Genomic DNA, 27992 nt, shown 5'->3' on the forward strand with positions numbered 1-27992 from the left:
CCCCCCCCCGTGTTTCCAAGACACATAAAACATAACGCTTGGAGTACTCTCTCCACAGGATGCGTCCAGGAAGCAGAGATGTTAGCTTGGCCCCAGCAGAGACGATGCTCTCACTGGAGAAACTGTTTTTAGACAGTTTCCTCCATTCCAAGGGGATTCTAAAGAGTCAGTAAGAAAAAGAGTAACAGCCTTTTTTCTCAACCCAAGAGAAGGGTAGGTAAGTCCCATGGAGGATTCATTTGAGTAGAAATACAAATGGCCAATAAGCACAGTAAGAGATGCTGGACATGTCTAGTCACGGTGTTAAGATGAGCTGGGTGTCCCCTCCCAGAGACAGGGCTGCTGTAATTAGACATAAACCGCTAGAGGTAATACAGCAAGACCTGTCAAGGTGAGCATGCTTGTAATCTTCAAGCAAGAAATCCCACCTCTGGGGGAAAACTTTGTATAGAAATATACAGAAGCATAGTTTAACCAACTACAGCAACAAACAACAAAACAAACTCACCCCACCAAATCTAAACAAAACTGAAGAACACTATGCACCCAAATAATCAAATAAATGATGACTGACTAGTTCAAATACTGAATATGATATTGTTATCAAAAAAGGCAGGGCCACTCTCCCTCGTTTTTGTCCCTGACTCAGACACAGGGAGACAGATATGAAGGGGGTGTAGGTTATAGCAGTATACGTGAGTATAACCCGACTTCTTATTTTTAAAAGTGTATGTGGATTTCACACATCCCTTCAAAGAATGAGAAGACTCCAGAAGGAAGATTAGTGGCTGATTTTGAAGACTTGAGTCAGGTAGGGCTAGAGAGATGGCTCAGAGGTTAAGAGCACTGGATGCTCTTCTAGAGGACTCAGGTTCGATTTCCAGCACCCACATGTCAGTTCACAACTATCTGTAACTCCAGTTCTAGACTTATATGCAGGCCAAGCACCCCCACACATAAAATAAACGACCTGATTAAAACCCATTTAAGTCAGCCTGGAATTTAAATGTAGTGGGTAGAGCAGGTCTCTTGCTAGAAGCTCCATGAAGTGGCAGAGGTTGAGGTGGGGATACATACAGCTCCACAGCTGACTAGACTAGAGGAAGAATGGCTATATTTCATTTATTCCAAGGCACATTTTTCTGTTTTCCATCTATGAAATCGAGATGGTTCTCACAATAGAGGGCATGCCACTTATCACTTACTGGAATATGAAGTACCAGTATGATTCGTCAAACCCATGCCACCATAGACTGAAAATGTATACTAGTGTCACCATCAAGCTCTGAGAAGTGCTACAGCAGAGTAAAGTCACAAGCCAACATATGTGACACCTTTCCCATTCCTCTGTTGGGGCTCCACGAGGTACCAAGTAGTTTAGAGAGGCCCTGGAATCTGATGAGACAATCTGGCAGGTTTCGCAGCAGCAAATGTCGAGCGCCCTGCTAAGGTGCCGAACCCTTCAGGGCCAGGCTGGGTGGTGGGGGTGAGGAGGCGGGTGTGTGTGTGTGTGTGTGTGTGTGTGTGTGTGTGTGTGTGTGGAGATTGTACCGTCATCGTCATGCAAATGACCCGCTTCTTTCAGTGGCCCTGAATTCTTCAGCACCTCCACCTTCCTCAACCAAAACTTTAAAAGGACTTCTTTTCTGGCTAGACTGTCCGTATTTGTATTTAAAATCTTTCAACCCTGCTTTCTGTTCCGGAGTCTCACTAATTCTGTCTCCCTTCTCCTGTAAAGCCACAGCCCCTACTACAGAACTCAGAGGGGGGCACAACCAGCTTTGGGCTCTCGCTGGACCTAGGCTGCAGCAGGAGCTGCTGAGGACAGTAACCCTCAGGCGGGCCTTGAGGCCTGAAAAGGTTGGACCTGAGGGGTGGCAGTGGCCAGCCTGGGGCTATGCTCCCAGGTGATCTGCCCACAGTGTGCTCCAGCCTCAGGGCCAAAGTGTTGCTCTTTTAAAGTAATCTCCACCGTTCTTGCAAAGCACGATCAGGATTATGTTCTAATAAGCACGGACACTGAAGACCTCTGGTAGCAGTCACCTCCCATACATAAAAGGCACCCACTCCTGGGAACACTGCCAGCTGGCAGGGCCCCATAATGGCAGGGACCTGAGAATCATTAGCCATAAGTACCAGGGCCTCCCACGGCACTATCCCTAAGAGCCACAGAGGTGGGCGGGCATGCAGGGGCCAGGGTACCTGGGGGGTTAGGTCCAGTTCCAGACCTGCCTCTGATCATCCTGGAACTCTGAGTCAGCCAGCTCAATGTAGTCAAGTGTCTTCATTTCTAAAATGGGCAAACCTTCCTCACAGAGCCACCTTGGGAAGAGAGTTGCCACCAGTGTCAGGCACACAAGTGACTGCCTGGAGGACAGCTCAGGTGGCGAGGCTAAGTGGGTGGTGCTAGCTCCCCTCGGATGGACAGCTACACCCCGACCTACAATCCCCATCTCATCTTTGCAGAGCCATTTGTCAAGAGCTCTAAGCAACATTCCTTTCTTTCCTCCCAGTGTCAAGATTACTCAATTTCAATCTGGCTTCCAAACCACCTCCAAGATGAACCATGATTAATTTCCCATTAAAACCACAAGCAGGGGAGATTGCTTGCACTGTACACACCCCTCTCTGGGGAGGCCTGTGTCTGGGACAGGCCATCTGGTCACGTCCCCAGATCGTGTGGGATGTTACAGGAAAAGGAGGGCTGGAAAGCCAACCTCACCCTAAAGCCCTTAGAGCCCTCTAGCCCTTTTCCTCATCCCAAGACCCTTCATATCTGTTACCCCTGAGGACAAGGACACAACCCTATGCCATCCAGTGACATTCAGATGCCTCTCACATCTGGCTTCAGTCATTTGGGAACCGGCTAGAACCATACCTATAATTACCCAGTTTGGCACAGCAGAACCAAGCCTTGACTTTAGGGCTTGTGTCTCTGGACCCCGGCCTCGTGAAGCACAGTGGGTTGTCCCTGTGAGATCTGGCCTTCAAATGCATGCACAGCAAATTACGGTCTGTCGTTAGGGCCTCCTCCCTACCTCCACAAGCCCTGCACCAGGCATTGCTGTGTTTTTGGGAGCTTCCACATCTAGTCTAAACTAGGCAAAGGCTCAGGGTTGCCTCTGCCTCTGCCTGAGGGGTGGGAGTGGTGGTAAATACAGGTACAGGCACGTCACCAAGTGGCTATCTCCAAGAAGCAGTTATATGAATGAGTCCTGGGCCAGGCTATGGGTGTGTCGCACTGAAACCTCCTGGCCTCATGCTCTTAAGCTGCTGCATTGAGGGAATTGCTGTTGGGGTTAGGAGGCAAAGGGCATATCCCACACCAGCCAGAGGCCCAGTGGCCCTTCCAAATGCCATGCATATGGAAAAGGCAGGTTTCCAAAGGAGGAGCTTGAATTCTGGGTATGAGCAGAGAAGTGACTTGCGTGCCCTCATTCGTGCTAGCCCTTCCTCCTAGTGCTAACTTCTGGATTTCAGCTGGGCAAATAGCTACCTGGAACAAGGATTTATTTCCCAGGTCCTTGCAGCTCAGTATTCAGTTAGTTCTGGCCACTGGGCTGACACCTTGCAGCTTCCAGAACCTAAAGGTTCAGCCACCATTGTGGACCAGGAGGGCCATGCTATCAGAGAATGAGGTCCTGAGAGCTGCCTGGGTGCTCACCATCACACAGCAAAGCAGCAAGGCCACCCTCTGGACTTTTACACAGGTCAAGGGAAGCCCTGTTTTGCTTTGCTCTCATAGCAACTTACACTATGAGAAGTCTGAGAGTCTGTGGCTGGCTGGTGTAAAGCAGAGAACGGGTCCTGCTTCCCTCCTGACCCAGGAGGCATGAGGTCTAGGAATGTGGTACTGAGACCACACAAGGCACTGACCACACAGAAGTGCTCGGGTGCTCTGACTGCTGAGCCTGGGGCTCCAGTCTGCAGGTTTTCCTGTCACTGATACTACAGGGGGATGGCTCTCCTAGAGGATGTTCTGCCTGGAGAGGATGATCACTTAAGCGTGGATACTGGCCCACATGCCATGATATTCCTGGGGCCCCTTCCCCGTGGGCCACAGCAGTCAAGGTCACAGCTACCTTCATTCCCTAGTCCAGAGAAGCCAAGTGTCTCTGCAGTAGCCTCTCCCAGCTTTGGCTTCCCTGAAGGCTGGGTTCTCGGGGAGGGAGGGGGGGTGTTAGAGGCTATGCACAGCTCAACCTCTGGGTGCTGGCAGCCTAGGAGAGGCTCACCAAGCCCCTTCTCTCTACACAAAAGCCCTGTCACTTGGATTGCTATAATTATCTGAGGGAATTTCAGGGGTAATTATGGTGGTTCACAGGCTGCCTGAAAAGCAGGCTTTGAGGCACAGGCACAAGAGTTCACGCCCCAGGAAGGTCCCCTGCACCTGTGGAGGGGCTGGAAGGGAAAGAGCAGGGAGTCCACTGGGGCACTGCCATGGAACTGCCCCACTTGCAGGAAAGGGCTCAGGAAGTGCCAGGTCCACTGCCCTCCTGGAAGAATATAAGCTGGCTTGGTGCAGAGAATAAGGAAAATTCAGGGTGCAGCACTCTTAGGCTTCCCCCCCTCAACACTTCCTGCCAGCCCAGAACCAATCCTGCTTTAGGGAATAGTCAGCAGTTCTTGCAAGCCCTGGCAAGCAAGGCCCTGCCTGGGAGGACCGTCATAGTTCCCCCATCCTGTCACTTCTAGAAGACAATGCCTGGGACTGTGCCTATGGATCCAGCAGAATGGCTACGGCCGGCACCTTCCCTCTAGTAGCCTGTCCCCAGCCTCCAGAGCCTGAGCTGGTGCAAGCCACTGTCAAAAGATCCAGAACCTAGGCACTCCTCACAGGATGCTGGTGACGGGCTGTTCAAGGCTGCTTCCAGCCACATCTATTCTGATCTGACAAGTGAGACTCTCAACTCCGGTGCTCAAGCACCGAAACATTGTCTGTAAACAAAAACAACTCCCCATTGTAACTCTCCGGCCTGACATTCTCAAAGCCTTGCATAAGTGGTCACTTGGCAACTTTCCTCAACGCCCTCACCACGTCGCTCATTGCGGACCAGTCCACTGCATCCTCAGCCCTTGCCTGATCCCATCTGTCCACCCAGGCAGGTCCTTTGCCAAAGGCATCTAGGGGAAGCAGCCCCTAGCAGGCAAGGAGCCCTCCTACATTCCTCTGACTCTGAGTCACCTTGTGTCACCACCATTCCAGAAAAGCTGTGGGACAGCTGTAGCATAGCGGTTCTCAAGCCCCCCTAATGCTGCAACCCTTTAATACAGTTCTCCATGTTGTGGTGACCTCCAACCGTAAAATGCGTGTGGCTACTTCATAACGTTTGGTACTGTTATGAATCATAATACAGGTATCTGTGTTTGCTGACGATCTGAGAAACGGCCAGCCAACCCCTAAAGGAGTCATGACCCACAGGTTGAGAACCACTGCTGTAGTAAAACAAAGAATGTGCTTCCTGGGGTCCTACCAGCCAGCCTCAGAGCAGTTCTGGGCAGATGAACCCACTGCTGGTCCTCCCAGTACTTCTGCCCAATGAAGCCCCGCTCAGTAGAATAAACTGCCAATTCACACAGAAGCCTGAGACCATCTCCTTCCATCTAAGATGGGGACATTAGCAACGGCTGCAAGAGAAACCAAAGGAGCTACACATCAGAAGTCCCCATGCCTCTTAGATGCCCTAAAGGCTCAAGAAAACAGAATACCATCCCCTGAGCACAACAGGGAATGAACCAGGTAGCACTCTTTTGTGTGCAGGATGAGCAGGGTCCACCTGGAGTTTGGACACCCCAGTTACCTAACCACTGGGTCCCCTCTGGAACATGTCCCACGCACCTTAGTCGTCACTGCCCTATTGTGGGACCTAATTGTCTGAAATTGTCGGCAGCGAGTGATCTCACTAACTCCTGTGCAGGCTGAGGCCAGTTCACCACCACAGCCCTGCTCCTTGATCATGAGGTGCATGCTTGCACCAGGCCTGAGCTGCCCCTGAAATATGTGTAAGGGTCCTGCTTTCCCACTCTAAGTCTTCGGCAAGCTCTGAGACCTCATAAAGATTGCTGCCCGAGCCCTGCAGCTGTAGCAGGAACAGCCAGAAGCTTCTACTTCGGGGGACCCAGTGGGCCAAACTATGTACCATGTTTCTACAGATGAGATCTCCATTATTCAAACTGGTGAGAGTGAGCCACATTACCAGGTAGAATTAGGTGACAAGTCCAAGATCACACAGGCAGCTGGAGCCAGATTCCAATCCAGCCTTGACCTGTTTGCCTCCACTGTTTACATGGTGGCACCTTCCACAGACCCACACCCAAGGCTGTCCCTTCTCACAGGCAGGCCTGGAACATCAAATGAGGTGTGGACCTGCCATCTTCTTCGACCAGAGAGAGATATCCTCTCTCGTATTTAATGCTACTTGCCCTTTATGCCATCAGTGTCTAAAAAATACATCCGGGGTTTTGGACCCATTTCAGAAAGCAAATCAAACCATTCAGACCCAAAGAAGAAGGTTGCTGGCTACCTGCCATTTTGTGCCCTCCCACACACATACAAGGAGGCATCACCCTCAGAGCTCATGAAAACTGGTAAGATCAAGCACCAGGAATGAAGCGCCTAGGCCCCTCCACGACAGCCAAGCCCAGCTCTTCCCCAGGAAGGGCTGTCTATTCCTTAGAGAGAATGGAGGGCTTGCCAATGCTCCAGGCAGGAACCTGGATGCACTGTCCACCCGTCCACCCTCGGTCATGGTTTTAAAAGGCAAGCTTAGTGGTGAATCACCAGAACTGGAGAGCCACTGGGACACAACAGTGTCTGCTACATCTTAGAACTCTCCTGTGGTTTGTGTGTGTTTGTGTGTGTGTGTGTGAGACACTCCTAATGTCACTGGGACTCCCTGGTAGTTTTCACAAGGCAATAAAGCTCTTATTATAAGGAGGCAAGTTTGGTTCCCCTCAGTTTACCGTCTTGAGATGTGACCACTTGCTTGTTTCCATTTACGCTCCTTCCAGTGTCACTCACCATGAGGTAATGCAGTCATGCAGTCAAGGGACAGCTCTGCACTGTATAGCTTGGATTCTAGCCTTCAGAACTATGAGATAATTAAACCTTCCCTTTATACACACAGCTGAGCTCAGGTATTTTGTTATGGTAACAAAACGCTGACTAACAGCAGTTCCAAGACTCCTGTGTAAAATGGACAGGCTTGCTGTGCGCAGCAAACAGTGCTGAAAGACAGACCATAAGAGGCTTAAGGCCAAGCACAAGGTGCTTCCCCAATCAGTGGATACTCCCATATCCCGATCCCCTCTGTCAGAACTAGCTCTGGTCCTGTCCACCAAAATGTGCTCACTGAGTCCACCAGCGCAGCAAGGAGCATCCAGGTTGAAGTTCAAGGCACCTTGGGCCACAAACATAGTCTATATGATAGGCAGGCGGGCGAATCACTCAGCAGCCCCTGGGCCAAGGCAAAGAAAAAGCTGCTGCTTAAAATGAAAATAAAAGGCTCAATGGGGAGCACTGGGCAGGGAAGACTACTGCTCACAAGAATCTTTCTAGAATGTCCGTCTCACAGAAGCACACACCTTGGAGAGGCAGTCTGCACTTCTCTGGGGCTGATGAGTGGGATAGAGGCAAATTCTCTGGATGAGAGCCAGCAGCTGGCAGAAACTCCACAGTGAGGGGAGGCTACGCTCAGAGGAACAGCATGTATGCCATGATGTCCGGCGGCAGCCCTGTGCATCCCTCTGTATTTGATTAAAGGCCCTGAATTCTCTCTGCATTTGATTAAAGGCCCCTGATTTCCTATTGTCTCCTTTGCCCTGTTATATAACTCTACTTCATATGAGCAATTCTGCACACACACACTTTTGCTCCCTAACCACAGCGTTATCAGGATACCTCATCTCCCCACAGGGTTCAACATAGCAAAAACCCTTCGCAGCAGCAGCCAGAACAGCTCTCCTCAAAGCATCCTATGGCATGTATCTCTTAACCCTAATTGCAAAGGAGAACAGAGGTCCTTCCCTACCTAGGACGGTTGCCCCTATAACTCAACTCTTCTCTGCATCAGTCAAAGTGCTTAATGAGACAGGATTCCTTGCCCTCCCTTGGACAGTAATAACCTGTAATCGACCACCCAACCCCCCCCCATCTGAAGGCTGGGCCACGTGTCCATACCTTTCATGTAGGCCTCAATCTTGCGGATAAGCTCGTAGGACTTGGAGCGGTCTAACAGGGTCCTGATGGCAGGGAGGGGATCCAAGACGATGGTCTCAGGGTGAGCATCAATGTATTCCTGAAAGAAGAGCCGGCTTGTGGTTAGAAGAGGAGCTATGCCGTGACAAGGGCATTAACAAGACTGTAGACCCAGAATCCCTCAAGCATCTGCCCCTCTCTTTTCCCTTCCCCACTACAGAACTTTGGTTAAAGTAACAAAGGGCCAAGCAGACAGACAAGTACCCAATCAGAGCCAGGCTCGGGGTTCTTGCTGGGATGCTGCAGAGGGTTGGAGAACTCTCGATGAGCGCTCCCACAGAGAAGCTCGTGAGGGAAGAAGCAGAGACCAGGTTAACTGTGAGTAGCCACAGTGGGAAATGAAGCAGAGGTATGCCTAAGGCCCCAGCTGAGCTCAGAACAGAAGAGCAGTCAGGTTCTGGTGAGGCCATTTGCCCCCTGTGTTCGTAAAAGCTCCGTCTGAACACAGGGCTGGTCCATCTGCTCAGTATGCTCTATCAAACTGCCAGTCCAGCTTCCTGCACCAATGAGTAAGGGCCCCACAAGCAGGGCAGGAAAGAGTAGAACGAAATGATGCGTGGTTTATGGAAAATTCTTAAGAAAATGCGATGAGCTGGGTGATGGTGGGTACACCTTTAATCCCAGCATTCGGGAGGCAGAGGCAGGTGGATCTCTGAATTTAGGGCCAGCCTGGTCTACAGAGCAAATTCCAGAACAGATAGGACTATGCAGAACTCCTGTCTTGGAGAGAGAGATCGAGTGATGGAACACCACTGGGCTCAACCTTGTCAGAAGAACTTTCCCTTCAGTATCTAGCAGTTTCCTGGTGGACTCTACAGAATCCCCAGGGAAACTGGGGGTAGGGGTGGGGATAGCCTTTGAGGAGTCTGGCACCGTCTTGGGAAGGAACGGTAACTCACAAAGGAGACAAGTTGCTATAAGACAACCCAATAAGTTGAAGTCAGAGGGGCTAGAGAGATGCCTCAGACTGTAAGGTGTCTGCTGTGCAAGCATGAGGACCCAAGTTCAATCCCCAGGCCCCAGGTAAAAGTGGAGCACAGTCGAGCACACTTGTAATCCCAGCAGTAGGGAAGAGGAGACAGGCAGGTCCCTAGGGCTGGTTGGCCACTCAGACTACCCTCCCTTGGGAAGTTGTAGGCAAGTAGGAACATCTCATTGAGGGTCCTCAAGCCCCCCCACATGCACATGTACATACACGCATGCGCGCACACCCGCATGTACAGAGACACAAACATGTACACATGCATATAGACCCACCAAGAGACAAAAAAAAAAAAAGCCACTCTGTTGTGACTCCAGGAGCCCCAGGCACCTTGGTGAGTCACAGCAACTTGCTGGCATATGGAAATGACTCTTCTCTGTCTTTTCAAATTTATGATTTAGAGGATATGATTACAAGATGCTGAAGACAACGGAGAGTTTCACCAAACGGGCTGAGTTTGAGGGAGGTCTTTCCACACTGTGGGGGGCTAACACTGAGTCCCCAAATGCATCAAGCCCTAACCCTCCAGCACCTGTGAATGTGAATTTACTTGGTTGGGCAAAGGGATTTTAGCCATTGTCAAGTTAGGATTCGGTTACAGTGAGTATGGGTGGATGTGGGCCAGATCCTCCCTTGGCCTCCAGGTGGAACTAGGCCTGCTAATATCTTGATTTTAAAATTTCGGACCCCAAGCTATGACAGAACAAATCTGCTGTCAAGCTACCAGACACACGGTCAAGACAGCTCTGGCAGACTATCGCACTAGTTCACTTTATCCACTGCTGCCTTCGACCCTGCCCGACCCTGGTGCACATGCCAGGCTGAGGTCAGCAAAGGTCGGAGGGGAAAACTCCACAATGCTGCCTCTCTAGTAAGCTTTATCAACACAAAGAAAGGGCCATTGAAATGTTTTTTAAGAGAATCTATTTTTGCTCCTAGTATCACTTTGAGAGCATCTGAGGCAAAAGCCAGATTCATCCCCACTCTGTCTGAAACTGCTCTCCCCATGAACTCCCACTGGACCTCCTTTCTATCATTCTACCCTCTCCCCCTGAATGCTTACATCACTGTCTCTCCCTTGGATATGGCTGGGTGCCACCTTGGAAGGCCTCTCTGTTGGCACCAACTCTCATAGATTCCTGTTACCTGCTCACTCCTGAGAATCCCATTGCCCCATTGGCTGCTGATGCAGCTACTGCGCAGATCTATAAAGAATGGCCATGAGGCCACACAGCTGTGCCCACTGCCATCATTTCAGCTTACCCAAGAGCTATTCCTGAGCCCAGCTTCTCCCGCGGGCAAGTATCCCTGCTGGCCTTTCCTGCATCAGAGCATGCTGACACACAAGCCCACTATTCATCAGCTCCCCTCCTCCCCAACCTGCTCTCACATGCTTACAAAACGTGACTCTACCAATGCCCGTGGTGGGGTGTCTTGCAGGTGTAGCAGATATACCAGTGAGTGGGTGGCTCCCAACTGGTCCTGGCCAGCTCTGCAAGTCCCAGTCCCTCAAGCCCCCTTTCCACTTTACTGCTTCCAGAAACAGCCTGGTGTGTCAGAAAGAGCAGATGACAGGGACCAAGGCAGCCAATCGCTAGGCTTCTTGGGATCTCTCAAGACTTACTGCAGATGACCCTGCAGGTTCTTGTATAGAGGGCCTCACATTCCAGGAGTCTATTAGCTGGAGAAATCTGAGGAGGAGAGTTTCAAAGCCATATGGGGCTTCTCTGGAGAGAGAAGGATAACTGTGTTGGTAGCACTGCAGGTGACAGTGAGACTGTACGCACTTACCACCCAGGGATTACACGCTCTCCCCATCAACTGAAGCCACCTAAACACAGGCGTACAGTTCCTTCCCTCTCCCCCAGCAAAGCTGATGCTGGCCCCATGTTCCTGTACCAGGACAGAGACCTTTAAAGAGATCCCAGTATCACCAAGGCAGGAATTTAAGCCAAAATCACAAGGGAAAGAAGCCACATGAAACTAAAGAAGGAAACAATCTGACAAGCAGGCGCCAACCAGCTTTGGGCCTGGGATGAAAGCAGCAGGCACATTGAAGAATCTCTGCCCGGGGAATACCAATCTCTCTGGAGACAGGAGAGAGAAAGGGGCAAAGGCTTTTACCAGCCTCCCTGTGATCATAAGCACGTTCTTCTCCAAGCTTTTCAGCCCATCTATTGTATGGAGGGCTTCATGCATTTTCCACAAGTCTCTTAGAATTGCCAAACAAATTGCTGGAAGAAAGACATAAACCATCTCCATGGCAAGCGGTAAACACGCGTTCCCTCAGAGAGCTGGCCTGCCAAGAGGGACCAGAGTGAGAAGGGAATGGGGAATCTGGCCTTCACGCAGAAACAGGCAGTAAGTTCCACCATCAGAGGGGATGAGGCAGAGCCCAACCAGGTGCCCACACAAGCAAAAGCTGATCCAGACCTACAGGATGATGCCATAAGAGGCACTGATGACACACACATGATGGGGTGGGGGTAGATAGTTCCCCACTGCAATCCCAGACAAATGAGAAGACCTGGAACACTGGCTCTACTACATCTCTGTGGGCCCCTGGCAGGGAAGTGGGCTTTGCTCTCTACTAGAAGCTCCAAATTCAGATCTTGCCTGTGTGTTATAGTTAGTTTTGGTCTACCTGACACAAATTTAGACATACTTGGGATGTCTCAATTCTCAATGAGGAATTCTCAATGAGGAATTGTCCCCACAGACTGGCCTGAGGAAGCAATGCCCGGTTCCGACTACTAATTGATGTAAGAGGGGCCATCTCGTGTGAATGGTGCTGTCCTTGAGCAGGTGGGCCTGGGATGTTTGAGAACGGTAGCTGAGCAAGCCATGGGAACAAACCAGTGAGCAGCACAGATGCTACTTCAACTTCTACCTTCGGGTTCCTGCTTTGGTTTACCTTGACAATGGATAGTAGTAATTGTGTACTGAACCCTGTTCTCCTCAAGTTGCTTTTAGTTGTGGTGTTTAATGTGGCAAGAGAAGGAAAAGTAGGACATTGTGTCACATCATCCGTATCTGGAAGCATGTCTGGAGTGAAGTCTGCAATCCGTGCGACCTAAGCTCTGGATAAAGCAAGCCCAGGGAGCTGCTGGGAAGCCCAGGGATGACTGGCATGTAAGGGGCAGGTAGAACACTGAAAAAAAAGAATGTTTGGCATTTTGCAACATGGGATTCAGGTCCCTGGGCTCACTCTGTCCCTGAAAACCCTCAAAAACACTAGCCATGCACTGAGGAGCAGTCCCAAGAGGTGCCAGCCTCCTATATGAGCACAATCTGAATGAATGCACTCCCAGACATATCCATTGTAAATGATATCAATATGTATGTTAAGTCTAGCAGCAATTAGAATCCAGAACATCAATTGACTCTAAAAGTGGACACACTGAGCATCTTGAACCTACAGATCAAGCCCAAGGGAAACCCTTGGTCCAAACCTGGGAATCAGGCCATGTGTGTTTCAGTAGTACCCGCCTACCAGAGGAAGGGCAAGACTGACTCCCAAACAGGGCTGACCTGATTTCCATATAGCTGTTGAAGATAACTCATAGTGGCCTTCTCAGTGCCATCTTCCCTCTCTGAGACAGTCACAACGGCTCGTCTTCTTAGGCACCATCCCTCCACGCTGGGCGAGAGTCTTCTCATTACCAACACTTTGGTACCTGGACTCACCTCCAGGTGACTTACTACTCGTACTGATTACATCCAGGTCCAGACACACTTCTCTCACACCCAGCCTACCAAGGAGGGCCTGTTAATAGTCTCTCTGTCAAAGGAACCAGGGCTCGGAGTACCTCAGTGCAAGATGATCCTTATGGAGTTTGGCTCTGATACCAGGCAAAGAAAAACGGCACAAGAAAATCTGGCTCCAGGAAGGACAGACAGCTCAGCTGCATCTGGGCCAGAAGCACTTAGCTCATTCCTAGGAGGCCTTTCTCATGTGCAGCAATGGAGCCATGGCCTGCGGCCTAATAGCTGTACAGACTGTATACTCCACATGGCAGCTTCAGCCAGAGATAAAGCACACAGGAAAAGGAGGCACGGGGAGGTTGCATCCTTCTCTCCAGTGTGGGAGTCTTGTGGATCCAGAACCAGCAAGAGGCAAAGGACGGTCCCTCAGCCCAGCCTGCCTTCTCAGGACGGAAGCAGTAACTATGTCAAGGTTCCCAGCCCTGGATTACGACTACTGTAAATAAATAAAGGCAGATGCCCTTGGGAGATTGCATCAGTGAATGACAGTCCAAAGGCATGGTTATGAGGAAGATCCTCATGGCACAGAGCAAGGAGCCTGTACAGGACTCTGAGGCATGGGACTAACACAGAGCTGGGTAGAGCAGGAGCAGAAACCTACTGAGAAATAAGGGGACTGCACGGAAGGAAGGCGATGGGTCCGGTGGTCCACAGGAACTGTGCTGCAAAGGTACAGTTCAGTTCTGCAGAAAGGGAAACCTGGCCCCAGGATGCCAAGACCATGCCAGGATGAAGTTATCAGGCCATAGTACAAAATGTTTTGGGGGAGGGCAAATACTGGACCCTCCAGCAGACCAACGAAGCTATGAAGTCGACCCACTGTTGAAGACTCGGCATCAACCAAGACCAAGGCCAACATCCCCAGGCAGAGCTTTCCTATCACCTGCCTATTCATCAGCTTAGAGAAGAGCCCAGTTCCAAGACATCTACACAGTTCCAGGTATCCTGGTGCAGGAGGGCATGTCTAGCGGGCTGTGGGCCTAGTGTAGGACAGAACCTCGGGATGTACACAACTAAATTTTGGAGCAAGGGTTTCAGGAGCCAAGAGGTGATTATGGTAGCATACAGAATATAGCAGGAGCTATGTATGAGTCTACTCGTGGTATCAATGACAGAGATGACCTGTATGCAACCTGTCTTAACAGTCCCTGATGGTTGGCCAAGACTTCTGCCTTCCAATCATTTGCAGATCACATCTTTCAGCCCAGCCCCAGCCTAGAAAAAGACCTAGAGGCACCATCAGGCAGAGAGAGAAAAATATAGTCAAGAAAGTGGGCTAAAGGGCTGGAGAGATGGCTCAGCAGTTAAGAGCACTGACTGCTCTTCCAGAGGTCCTGAGTTCAATTTCCTGCAAGCACATGGTGGCTCACGACCATCTGTAATGGGATCTGATATCCTCTCTGGTGTGTCTAAAGAGAACTACAGTGTACTCATATCAATAAATAATAAAAAAATATAAAAAAAAAAAAAGAAAGAAAGTGGGCTAAAGCCTTTGAGCTAGCACTGGCTTTTGTAAGTTTCTTCTATTTTTTTTTTAAAAGAATTATTTGTTTTATGTATATGAATACACTGTTGCTGTCCTCAGATACACCAGAAGAGAGCACTGGATTTCACTACAGATGGTTGTGAGCCACATGTGGTTGCTGGGAATTGAACTGAAGACCTCTAGAAGAACAGACAGTGCTCTTAACCGCTGAGCCATCTCTCCAGGCCACTTGTGAGTTTCTTAGTCATGTAAGTTAGTGGTTTCCCAGTTGTCCTAACTGTACAATGAAAAGTTTGAAAGGACTTAATTTTATCAACCATGCTGGTTTTAAAGACCCAGGTACCTAGGTTGTAATGTGCAGAACAAACCAGAAAAGGTTTCTGGGTCCCCTATGTTGAGTCAGATCTGAGGCCTACAGATTATCAAGGCTGTGGCCTTGCTACCCTGGAAGCACAGAGCATATGACTATAGGTCCCTTGCTGTGGGGCTGTTAGGCATGCACCTCCCCAGGCTGGAGCGGAAAGCAATTGGGTTGAGCACGGCCATTACCCCCCTTAACACACACACCTCCTACCCCTATCCCACCCCACCCACAACCCCCCTCCATCAATGGCAGACACTAGGCCAAGCAAGGCCATGCCCAGGAGCTGTCTTTCTTGAGTCTCCACACACTCTGGGCTGCTCTGATGTGTGCAGAGAAAACTTCAGCCACAGCTTCCTGCCTCACTCTCTGAAAAGGCTTCTCTGGAGAGTTGAGCTTCCTGTCAGCAGACACTTGGGTCTTAACCAGCCCTCATTTGTATTCCAGAGAGATCTCTCATGTCTGAGCACTCAGCCCAAAGCCTTCTGGAGCACTAGAGGCCAGCCCCTAGGAAGAGAGGGGTGGGGATAACTTTTTGCCTACTAAGCTAACAGAACAACAACTACTTCCCATATAACCATCATGGAGATAAAGATGGTCTAAATGGCAGCAGGGATGACTGGGGGGGTAGGGGATTATTGACTCAGGGGACTTGGGGGAGGGGACACAAGTCTGGCCATGAGAGAATGTAGGGAGCAGGGTTTCTGAGCCCACTGATGCTGAAGAGTCACAGGCATAAGTCAAGAGGAAAAAGGTCATTTCAAGTAGAGGCCTTGGAGAAGGGCACTGAGATTACCTGAGAACCAGGCAGCTGGGTAAGACATGGGTCTCAAAGGAAAGTTCAGGCTGAGGTCCCCAGAGACAGATCAGCTAAGGCATATGGATGGAATAATCACCTGACCTGGGGAACAGGGATGATGGGGACAGCCTTAAAGTACAGAGTGACCATCTAGCACTTTGAAAGGCTACGAGATACAGCAAGAAACACACAAGCCTTGGTAGTAAGTATGATATAAGTGCTGGCCTTGGGGCACATGGACTGGACTGCACATTCATGCGAGACTGGGGGTGGGGCTCTTGGACCCTTGGCCGTTTACACCAACACCATCTTTGTGATTTGGGAGAGCTGACAGAAAGGACAACAGAATCCACTGGGGCCTTCCCTGCTCCTCAGCCATGTTTATACCTGAGGGCAAGATGTCAGAACCTGACAACACAGGACCTGGCAATGTGATGCTGAAGACAATGGACCCAGGGCCAGGCAAGCTCAGAGGTGGGAATTGCTCTGCCAGCAAGTGTGCACCCTCTCATGTCACCAATCCCTGCCACAGGCAGGACAAGGTGGGAGTGGGGGTGGAGGTAAGGGCTGTTCACCTTGGACAGCTTGCAAAGAGGAAAATGGCACTAGATGGTGAAGTCATGATCAACAGAAAGGGGACCTCACAATGTCACTTGTCTTCAAAGACTCTCCCTGTTTGTCTTAGTCAGAGTTTCTATTGCTTCGACAAAACACCACAACCAAAAAACCAAAGTTGGGGCAGGGAAAGGGTTTATATTTGGCTTATACTTCCAGATCATAACCCATCATTGGAGAAAGACTTGTGTCCCATGGCTTACTCAGCCTGCTTACTTACAGAACCCAGGACTACCAGTGTAGGACGGCACTGCACACAATGGGATGAGCCCTCTCCCATTAGTCACTAACCAAGAAAATGCTGTACAGTTGGATCTCACGGAGGCATTTCCTCAACTGAGGCTGCTTCCTCTCTGATGACTCGAACTTGTGTCAAGTTGACACTATTATCACAGGCTTTGCCTTATCTCCCTCGGTCCCTGCTGTAACTGGAACTGTGTTCTTTCTTCTTCTATTACCTTGTGCCTTGTTTGCACCATTCCCGTATACACACATGCACATACCCAGCCGCATATGTGAGATCAGTCCATGAGGTATGAGCTGTACCTGCCTGACCTGTCTAATTTACTGTGGATTCTGCAATGTTTTTGGATTCCTGGTACCTGGTAAGTACTCGATTAGCACTCGTTGACTGAATGCCAGCCCCAATGGTCATTTTGATGGCTGATTACTACAGATCAGTGGAGAGGTTCACAAACAGGGTTGGAGGTAGACCTGGGGCTGGAGTCCATTCAGAAGGTATGGAAGCTTGAGTCAGGGGATGCAGATACCATTCACAGAGACACGATTTACTTCATAAAGTCAAAGGAAGCCAGATTTTATAACTGCAGCCCACGTAGGTAACAGATACCAGCCAACATATAGAATCCCTACATAAACTAGGAATGTGGAGACAGGTATCACTTTGACCCAAGTATGATCATAAAAAGGAGCAACACACAGGACAAAATCCTCTAGTGCTAGGAACCCATAGGGCGTTGGCATCTATGCTCCCCAACAGAACTCTGTGACCCCAAGCTCTCGGGGTTACTGAAGCTGTACCCTAAGAAGCAGCCTGGGAGCTGGACAGGCAGATCAGCAGGTAAGAGCAGGCTTGCACAGGACCTGATCACAGTTTACAGCAGCCATGTTGGGAGGCTCCCAATCATCAGCAAGTCCATCGCCAGGGAATCAAACATCCACTCCTGGGCTTGTGAGCACTGCCCTCATATGCACAGGCATATATAAAGATAAAAATACTTTATTTTTCTTTTTTTTCTTTTCTTTTTTTTTTTTTTTGGTTTTTTTTGAGACAGGGTTTCTCTGTGTAGCCCTGGCTGTCCTGGAACTCACTCTGTAGACCAGGCTGGCCTCGAACTCAGAAATCCGCCTGCCTCTGCCTCCCAAGTGCTGGGATTAAAGGCGTGAGCCACCATCTCCCGGCAATACTTTATTTTTAAAAAGCACAGCAGTAAGCTGGGCGGTGGTGGCACACACCTTTAACCCCAGCACTTGGGAGGCAGAGGCAGGTGAATTTCTGAGTTCGAGGTCAGCCTGGTCTACAGAGTGAATTCCAGGACAGCCAGGACTACACAGAGAAACCCTGTCTCGAAAAAACAAACAACAACAACAACAAAAAAAGCACAGAAGTGCCTGAGCAGGGTGACATTTCCCAACAACTCCATGGCAGTGTCTGGAGGCATATTTAGTCCCTACAATAGGGAATGTTTGAGGGGTATCTCTGTATCTAGCAGGTATAGACCAAAGAGGCCACTAAACATCCTGAACAGGTCCCAACAACAAAGAACTATCCTGCTTAAGATGTCCATAGTCCAGCAGCTGAGAAACCGTAAGATAATGGGTACAAACAATCTTTTTACAAGTAGGAAATGTTTCTTGGGGTTGTTTGCTTATTTCTGGGCGTCTCTCAGTATTCCGCCTTCGGTCCCCCAAGTGTTGGGATTACAGGTATGTACCTCCATGTCTGGTAGAAAACACACTATGAAACATCTTTTTTTGTTTACTCATTTGACTTGAGACAATCTCCTATCACTGAACCTTGAACTCCCGATTCTTCTGCCTCCACCTTACAGGTGCTGAGAGCATAGGTGTGTACCAGCACGCTCTGCTAATAACCACATTTCTAAAACTCAGCATGCACCAAACCTTGAGGTAAAACACTACCTGTCCCTCGTAAGGGCTCCCATACTGGGCAGTGGAATTGTAGGGCTTGGGTCTTCTATCCACAGTGGGGATGGGAGAAGGGCCTTCTACCAGGCAAAGGCATTAAACTGGGTTCCCTCCTTCGGCAGAAAGAGCCATACTCAGTCCCTACCGCCTAAATAAACAATAGGCTGTATGGCTGTCTCCTTGTGGGGGGACTGGCCTTGTGACTGAGAACAGTCATCCTGAGGTTGACCTCATGGCCGCCCTGTACTGGGTCTGCTTGCTGTTCTGGGACTGGGACATAAGCAGCTTTGAGTCCCTTGGCTTCTGTTAGCCTGCGTTTCATCAGTACAAGGCACCAGCTGGGTCAGAAGCAATCCAAGGTAATGACCTCCTCCTAGGTGACCCTGAGTCACTGATCCTCCATCCAGCTGAGGGAAAGGGAAGGGGCACCATTAGCTACTGTCTAAAGGAGCCCCTCAGGCACATATGAAAAGAATTTAAGCTATAGCCATAGTCCTGCCTCTTCCTAAATGATCCTGGGCAGGTGGCAGCTTCCTTAGGCCTGAAAAACTCATAACTAATTCTGTTAACTCAAGGATTGAGATGAGGAACAGCTAGGAAGAGATGGGCAGGACCCAGGCAGTGTGTCTAAACAGTACGTGACTAGCCAAAGGCAGCCTCTGTCATCGATCTGCTGTGACAATAGAAAATCTTTTGTGGGTCCCATGTTCTAGCTCTGACCCTAGAGGCCCACATGCAAACCAACAGAAGCTCATTTTAGACTGTTACACAACTTCTTGTGGGTTTAGATGTTGGCTTCCTAACTGGGTTAGAAGGTCAAGAACAAGAAAACCTTTGTCTCCGTGCCTTCCTCCTTCCCCTCCGTCCTCTGGCACAGCACAGACCCTCCACTAGGGGCTGCTCAGTGCTGGAGGCTGCCACATTGAACATTGGTTGTGGTGCTATTACATCTGTACCTTGAGAGGAAAGGGTGGATGGGGCTATGGCTTGGGAGGTGCCAGACACACTTAGGGACTAGACAGGGTCGACCCCAAGGTTACTGTTAAGTATCATCCAAAATAAAATGCTCCTCATATGGCAGGAGCATTCATGGTGACTGAAACCCACGGTGAGGGGCAGAGTCAGAAACAACAGCCAAGTCCCTCTGGCTACCTCCTCTCCCTGACCCTGCCTTTTAGGCTAAGTAAGTCCACATTTCCATGGCCCCCTCACAGGCATGCCTCCACCAAGGGACACTTTCATAATTGCTGCCTCACTGGCTCCAATTACAATTGAGAACTCATAAACTAGCTGGGGCCACAGCTAAGGCTGGGAGCAAAGTGCTGCTGTCACTGCAGTGAGAGTGTTACTAGAAGCATGGCAACTGTTCCAGGGTGCCACAGGGTCTGCTTGTACTACCATATACCAGACACCAAGGAGGAAGATGGTCAGTGCCTACACACACACACCTACACACAGAGACACACTTATACACACACACACACACACTCACACACAGAGTTTTCATTCCATGCCAGGCACTGTTCCAAGCACATATACATATATTATTTTTTTTAAAAAAATGCTCACAAAAACCTTGTAGCCTATTTTAATTTTTAAAGGGAAACAAGAGTCCTGGAGTGAGCTCAGTCCCTCACCTGCAGGACGAACCTATGGAGAACAGGCATGAGCTTTCCCCACCTTCTCATCCCCTTGCCGTAACCATGAGGGACTGCGCCAGCACCTAAGGTCCTCAAGACCCAAGAGAGCCTCAGCCAACTAGCAGGAAGAGCCTTGAACACCATGCCCTCGGCCAGCCACCAGAGCTTGCCAAGTCTATCATTCAGAAGCGAGCTGCACTTCCTGCCTGAGCCCAGACCCACCTGCTTCCCAGTCTCCTGCCTCAGGGCTCCCACAGGGTGACTAAACAGCTAGCTGTTGGTACTTGATGGAGGACTAAGGAACCAATACACAGGGGTAGGGGTGTGAATTCCAATTGCTGCAGACTTGGGATGATGTAACGAGTGGTGTGGCTTTTATACTGTCCTGGCAGCAGAGAAGGGAAACAAGAATACAGCACACTTAGGGCTGAACATGGAGGCCTCTTCGGTCCAAATGTCCAAGCTCTGGTGACTACCTGGTATCTTGCCTGCTTAAAGTTCACCTTGCACTGGCAAAAAATCCCAAGCAGAGCGTGTCTCTGTCTCTGTCTCTGCCTCTGTCTCCCCCTCCCTCCTTCCCTCTCTCCCTCCCTCTCTCAATTAAGTTACCTTATCACCATTCTTCTTACTCCCTAATCTCTCAGCATGATTAAGTCCAAGCTCCAGAGCCTGGCCCCCAAACTCCCTGAGCTCTGGCCCTGCCACCTTGCTCTCCAGCTGGCTGGCTCCAGGGCACATTCCTTCATATATGCCAGGCAGCAGCACTTGCCCCCTAAATCTCCAGGCTTTCTTCTTCCCTACTCCTAGTCACCCAGAGCTATATACTCCACTCACCACTGGCCCACGGGGTCCACCGGGCCCCAAGCCAGACACTCCATCCCCACAGTCCTACTGACAAACACATAGGCATGTTTGAAATGTGCCAGGTGTGGAGGGCAGCAGTGGGGACAAAGGTCCCGGAAGCAGGTGACCCAGGAGGGACAACAGCCACTGACAATGAATTATGAACTTCCAAGTGGTGGAAAGTAGAGGCCAAGATGGGGAATTCCTGGAACAGGAACTGTATCTACTATCAGGATGTAACCGATCTTCACAAAGGTGACCTTGGCTGCATGGACTGATGGCACAGAGAGTGGGCACAACTCAGGCTTGAGTGGAGGGCGAGTGTGGAGGGCTAGAGCGGCAAGGAAGAGGTAGGAGGAACAGCACAAGGCTGCCCTTCAAGAAGGTGTCCAGAGCCAGGAGTAGGAATGCACGCCTTTAAGCACAGCACTTGGGAGGCCTCATCTACATAGTGAGTTCCAGGACAGCCAGGGCTAGGTAAAGACAACACTATCTTGAAAAAGCAAAAAGAACTGGAGCACTCAACCTCCTTCCAGCTGATCAAGATGGAGAGAAAGGGCTAGGGAATTAGATGAGCTGGTAAACTGCTTACCATACATTGTGTAAGGACCTGAGTTCAATCCCAAGAACCCTGGGAAAAGAGAGCGAGCAAGCAAGAGTGCACAGGCACGTGTGGCATATACTTATAATTTCAGGAGGGAGAGACAGTCAGGTCCCAAGAGCTTCTTAGTTAGCCTAGCCTACTAAGTTCGAGACTCAAGAGAGACCCTGTCTCAAGCAAACAAAACAAGCAAAGCCTCCACACTCCTGATGTACTCATGTTCACAAACTCGTATGTGAACACATGCATACACACACAGATGAGGAAAACTATCAGTTTGGATTCAAGCTTCCTCTCTCTTCAGGGATCACCCATGGAAGAGCTGCATACCTGCTGGGTTACAACTGGCATGCTCCATCTGGGGAGATTCCGGAGCCCCAGGGCCACCAGTTCCTAACCTCTGTAGTCACACTAGACAGGTGGCACCAAAGTGACAGAGAGATGGTTGTTACTGCTCACTAGAGGAAGTAGCTGAGAAGCCAAGAGGCTCCAGGGTTCCTGTATACCAGCCACACCCATCCCCAATGGCCCACGAGCCAGGGCCCTCCCCGGAGGAACCTTTGCCCATGTCTGTGCACTGATAACTAAGTCTCAGGCAGCGGGCAAAGGCGCCAGACTGTTGGGTACACGTGACCCTTGGAGCAGAAAACAACTGAATCGTCCCAGTGATCCTTCATTGTGAGGTTAATCCAAAAGGAAAACTGACTGGGTGTGGTTTCCATGACAACTGGCTCAATACGCACCAGGCCCACACCCTCCCACCTGCCTATCTAGACACAGGAAAAAGCTGGTCTCGCCTCCCTGAGGACCAGAGGCTCAGGAGATGTTCTAGGGCCATCAGAACAGCTCCAGAACTTACCATTTTCTACGTATGATCCTACAACCTGGGGATCTGAGTAAGATGGGGTCCTTTTGGAAGAGTCCTTTCTGAGGCAGAGCCCCTTCATTTTGATCTACTGCACAAAACACTTAAGGTGCAGGAAAGGTCTCTCTCTCTCTGTATACCAGGTTCTGGGCTCTGCTTCTTGCTCCTGTAATTAACATGCCTGATCATAACATCTCTTTTCCTCCTGGGTCCCAAGCCAAGCCAATGCCTTCTTGTTACTGTCCAATACAGAAAACTGAATAAGAGTTTGAAAACAAAGGCCATAGCATGGTCAAGTTTTCAAACTTCATAGCATGGAGTGTCAGCTCCTGGGTATATGTGGCTTGGCTCTGAACTTGCATCTCTCTAGGAGAGACGACCAGGTCAGTGTTGACACCCTTAGCGCCTTGCCCCAAGGGACCTAATCCCTAGCCTTTGTCCTGAACCTGCTCCCAGACTACATACTGACTACTCCTAGTCACCTCCTGTGGCCTCTTTGGAAGGTAACTTGATGCTCTTTCTCAAAAGGGTTGGTCTCTTCTGCAGGAAGACATGTCCTGGTCATTACCATATAGCTATCTGGTTTCTTGCTGAAATAGACTGCAGTAGGAATTTTCCCCAGAAATACCTAGCTGAAGGTTATCATGAGGCTATACCATCCCAGGCTAGGGACCAGCAATGTGTGTGAGCAGACTTAAGGACCTGGCCAAGACCCTCTCTAGGAGACATCCCACAAGCACATGTGCTCCAGAATGCTCTTTTCTAGACCTAGAGCAGTTCTGGCCACTGCTCGGCAGTCACCAGCCCTGGGTTGAGGGCTCTAGTGTGTCTGGGGCAGAGAGACAGGTTCAGGGTCTCGCCCTCTGATGGGAGCACTGAGCTAACTACTGACCAGACCTTGCCTTTTCAGAAAAATGGTACGAAGGCCATATTCACTTCAGGAAGAAGGTGAATAATAATAATAATAATAATAATAATAATAATAATAATAATAATAACAACAACAACAACAACAACAACAACTATATTATCATTATGTGTATGGCTGCTTTGTCTGCATGTGTATCTATCTGTGCACTACATGTATGCTTAGTGTCCATGTGAACCAGAAGAGTGCTTTATATTCCCTGGAACTGGAGTTACAAACAACTGTGAGCCACCGTGTGTGCTGGGATGAACAGCCAGCGTTCTTAAGCATGGAACCATCTGTCTAGCTCCCAACCATTATCAACTTAATGATAACAGATTTACACTACTGGACTTACATGGCCCATGGATTTGTCCGCTGGCTCTACCTCCCCTGTGATTTAACTCTGACTCTCCCTCTCACCTGACTCTGAAGAAGCGGCAGGGCAGGGGAACAGCCGGACCTAACGACAGTTCCAATGCCACTTGACTACTTTCTGACTGCAGACTTGAGAGAGCTGCCTATGGTGTCTGAATGAGAAATGTCCCCTGCAGCTCTCAGGCATGTGAACACTTGGTTCCCAGTTGGTACCACTGGGGAAGGTTTAGGTGGGGCGGCCTTGATGGAGGAAGTGTGTTGCTGTGGGCAGGCTCTGAGAATGAAGCGCCTCACCACCTACTTCCAGTTCATTCTCTGCTTCACACTTTGAGGTGGAGGATGTGAGCTCTCAACTTCCTACTCCTGCTGCCAGGCGCCACCTCTGGTTGTGTGTGCCTAGCACTAAGGACTCTGCCTCTGGAACTGTAAGCTAGAATAAAGTCTTCTGTAAGTCATCTTGGTCATGGTGTTCTTATCACAGCAACAGAAAAGTAACGAGAGAGGTGCTTCGGACCAGAGGGACTCTGAATATCTCCTGCTGGAGTCCTCACCCTTACCCCTCGCCTGGCTTTCCCAGATGGAGCTTGGCAGGGTCCCTGCAAGGCATCAGTACTAACCACCCTCTGTGGGACTGGCAGACATTCTGTACACAAGTACCCAGGCTCTGCCGCCTCCCCAGAGAACAGCCACTGTCTGAGGAGCTGCAGACATAGGAATGAGACACCAGGGGGCCCCTAAAAGACAGAAGATGTAAGAGGGAGTGACGATGGTGGCTGCTTCCCTACAGGATGGTGGTGAAGGCATGTGGTCACTTGGTCACTGAGAGGTGGTATAAGAAAGCCACACGGGGAACAAGCGGAGAGGGCTCTCTGAGAAAGTCAATATTAAGCCACACCCTGCACACCTCTGAGCCTTAGTTTCCTGGTTCTAGAACAAAGCTGATGCGACCTGCCCTGCGGGATGTAGATATGAAACAGGCTCAGGCTGGCTGCTTTTCAGGCCAAGGCCAGGCCAGGCAGTGGGGGCCAGTCAGGCCAAACCTTCCAGCCCCGTCTCACTCCTGAGCTGGCCTTGAAGAACTGCCACAGAGTGGAAACCCAAGGAGTATGCACGCCACATACCAGCAGCAATGGGACACCCAAGTCCCAGGGCTGAGCACCCAAGCCCTTCGCATCCCTGACAGCTGCTCCTCCCTGCAGGCACTCATTTTATGAACAAGAAAACCCAGGCCTCACAAGCTGAGGAAGACCAGGGCTACAGCCTTCAGCCTATGACCAGGGGAGAGGGACTTCATGCAGAGGCCCACAGGGACAATCCCTACCTCACTTTGGACACCCTAGAAAGCATGCAAGAGGCACAGAGTAGCACAAGGGGTGGGAAAAGAAACTCAGCAGCGAGAGGTCTCCAGGAAGTAGGTGAGAGCCATGAGACACTGGGGGGGAGGGGCTGAGGGCACCAACCCTGAACACGTGGCAAGAGGAACACTGTCAGCAGGACGGCTGCTGTGTGACAAGAGTCCCTTTGTCCTAACAGAGGAAAGGATCCCCAACCTCCAATTCCTGCAAATGAAAAGTGCTGGTCCAAGCGCCCGTGCCCGGGGCGGCCACTGTTTCAGCTGCATTTCCGCTGATGGTATGACTTCGTTTCAGGACTCCTGAGCTGCCTGCCAGAGGAAAGAATCACATCTGTCCACAAAAGAGGACACACGGGCAAGCAGCGATGACAGCAACAGTGGCCACCCCACAGGAGAACCCCAAGCTGACAGGCAGGTCATCCAGGGGTCAGGACCTGGAGCTGTTGGGGAAGTAGGTGGGATCAGGGAACATCCCTCAGGCCCAGGAGAAATGTCATACACAATATCAAATCAAACAACTGAGAGGCTTTCCTGCCAACGCAGGACATGGTTCAAAGGCTTTGAAGAAAGGGACTCTTGACCCCAGGTGCAACACAGGGGTCCCATCCTGGGGTCAAAGTGGAGCCACCAGCCAGTGCTGAGCACATCTGCCCCGAAGACACAGAAACCTTATTGGGGGCTCATCAACACTCGGACCAGTGCTGACATCAAACTTGGCTTACATGCAAGCCTGGCCCATCACTGAGCACTTGCCCAGGAAATCACAGCTCGCCACTGGCTGAGCCATTTCTACAGATGCCGCAGCTCTAAAGCTTACAGTTCTCCCTCCTATCCTGGCCTTCCCTCCACCCCACAGGCCCCCCAGGCCCCATAGGCAGGCATCACCACCCTTACTCACTTGGAACCTGTGCACCAACTCCAGGGACTGGCTGTCATTCTGGTCAGCCTCAAGGATGACATCAGTCAGCTTGTGGATGATGACGTCCAGGGGGCCCTGCTCTTCAATCGGCCGGCTGAGGTTCAACTGCAAGGTGAGAACAACACAGGCAGAGAGTTTCAGGACATCAGTCCACATCTGGGACCCTTGAGCACCCGCAGTAGCACCCAAGAGACTGGACGGACAGAGTAAGAGCCAAGGGCCCCACTACTCATTATTCTCAGTAGCTGAGGAGAGACTAGACTCTTTGTTGGCATGCAGGTCCCCAAAGGCACACAAGCACACATGCTGCACTGGCTATATGGAGAAAGCATTTATTGGACACACCTCATCCATCTGCCCAACCACTGAAAACAGAGCTCAGAGAGATTCAGAGAAATGACCAGTTACCCAGGTAGAACTCCATCTAAGCAGATATTCTTGCCCTGATGTGCGGAAGCCACGGCGAAGTGGTGTTCCTGGCAAGTCTAGGAGTTGCTTCCTTGAGAACCCAGACACTTGGATTCCACCCTGAAATCAGGGTGTGTCACTGACCCTGGAGGGCTGCAGGAATACAGGGATGCCTGGGATCCGCTGAGTACTTCACACACTGCTCCACAGGGGAATGTGTTTATTTGTTCAAGGACACAGGGCTGGGAGGACCAAGCCTCGAGGGAGCCAGAGTGGCCGGAGCCAGAGTGGCCGGCTGGTATTCAGCATCATCTGACCCCAAGCCAAAAGCACCTGCCAGCAGCCAGGGCACCCTGACACCACACTTCCTGATGCACCAGATGTCTGCCACCAGCACATGACCATGACCTGCAAGGCTAGACTCTTGGAGGCAAGTGGCGCCAGTCCAGCACCTGGCTGATCCCCCACATAGCCTCAACTAGGTCAGAGAAAGCAACCCCACTTACCCCTCACAGGCAAGGGCAGCTAGTGCCTACAAGGATTCAGGGATGGCTAGGTCTCTGTCACTTGTGACATAAGATAGCTACAAAACTGTCATTCTGAGGAGACAGCAAGCTAATGACATATACATACCTGTCTCCTTTTATTCCCAGCCACTATAGGAAAGGAAATCACAAACTAAGCAAGTGAGGGCAGAGACTTTAAAAAACTGCCTAGGACCTGGGTGGGAGAGTTCAGCTTCAATACAAAGTAAGACCTAAGGCGATTGATTTTAAACTCCCAACCCACCCTCCATCCTCTGTCCACTCTGTCCCCTGGGTGTCACAATCCCAAAAGCCACAACCATATAGCTGCTATCCTCCCTCAGAAGGGCAAATAGTGGCCATAGCGGAGGTGATAATGAAGGTAGGTCATGACGCCGATCCCTGTACTTGGTCCTCGTGCCTCTTTCAGTCCTGGTATTTCTGCACAGCCCATCTCCCAAGATGGCCAGCTATCTCTGTGGTTCCAGTTACATTTTTGGTTCCCTAGTCCCAGTAGACCTACAAGTGGTGACAACTGCCCACACTTGTTCATACTGCGTATTCTGTCTTGTCAGCCCCTCGGGCCCTGTTCACACCTATCACACATAGACCCTAATTATAATTCTTTTCTGATAAGCCTTTTGGAATACGCCAGCTCTTTCCTGCTGTCCTTAACCCCATTTTTTATGGTCTGCCAGGAGAGATGTTAAAAGGTCACCCCTATTTAAAGGGGAAAAAAAAGACCAGAGACCTCCCAATAAGAAACATCAAGGACTATGCTTCCCTCCCATGGTGACGAGCTTGTATACCAAACAAACCAAATATAGCCAAGACACCAGAATGAGGAGGGGAAGGGATGAGACCCAAAATGTCTTTTGTTGTTGTTTAAACTTGTGTCCGGCTGGTCTCAATGTGAAGGTGATCACCCTGACTCCGCTTCCTGGGCGTCTTCTGAGAGCTCGCAGCAAGGCTGGGAGAGGGGAATGATCCTCCTACGACCAGGACACCAAGAACCGAGGAAGAAAAGAGGGCCAACCATGCTATGTAGCCGGAAGTAGGCTGAGGCCCAGCAGAAATGCCAGTGTCCGATCTGCGCTTGTCATGGTCCTGGCTTCAGTT

General features: G+C 50.4%; 1 protein-coding gene across 10 annotated transcripts in view; it reads right to left on the bottom strand.

Annotated features, from left to right (window-relative positions):
- Itpk1 (inositol-tetrakisphosphate 1-kinase) overlaps positions 1-27992 on the bottom strand; it is a 140666-nt gene that overhangs the window by 31748 nt on the left and 80926 nt on the right. For 6 of the 10 annotated variants that reach the window (XM_031355378.1, XM_031355388.1, XM_031355383.1 and 3 more), the window contains 2 exons: positions 25921-26046; positions 8180-8297 (listed from right to left, as the gene is read on the bottom strand). In XM_031355378.1, coding sequence (XP_031211238.1) covers positions 8180-8297; positions 25921-26046 — 244 coding nt within the window. Of the gene's footprint in view, positions 1-8179; positions 8298-8461; positions 8543-10863; positions 10999-11363; positions 11627-25920; positions 26047-26349; positions 26412-27992 lie in introns of those variants that run through there. The other 4 variants (XM_031355386.1, XM_031355379.1, XM_031355384.1 and 1 more) reach the window with 4 other exon arrangements.

Source organism: Mastomys coucha, unplaced genomic scaffold (genome assembly GCF_008632895.1).
Source record: "Mastomys coucha isolate ucsf_1 unplaced genomic scaffold, UCSF_Mcou_1 pScaffold6, whole genome shotgun sequence".
In the NCBI taxonomy this organism is placed as follows: Eukaryota; Metazoa; Chordata; class Mammalia; order Rodentia; family Muridae; genus Mastomys; species Mastomys coucha.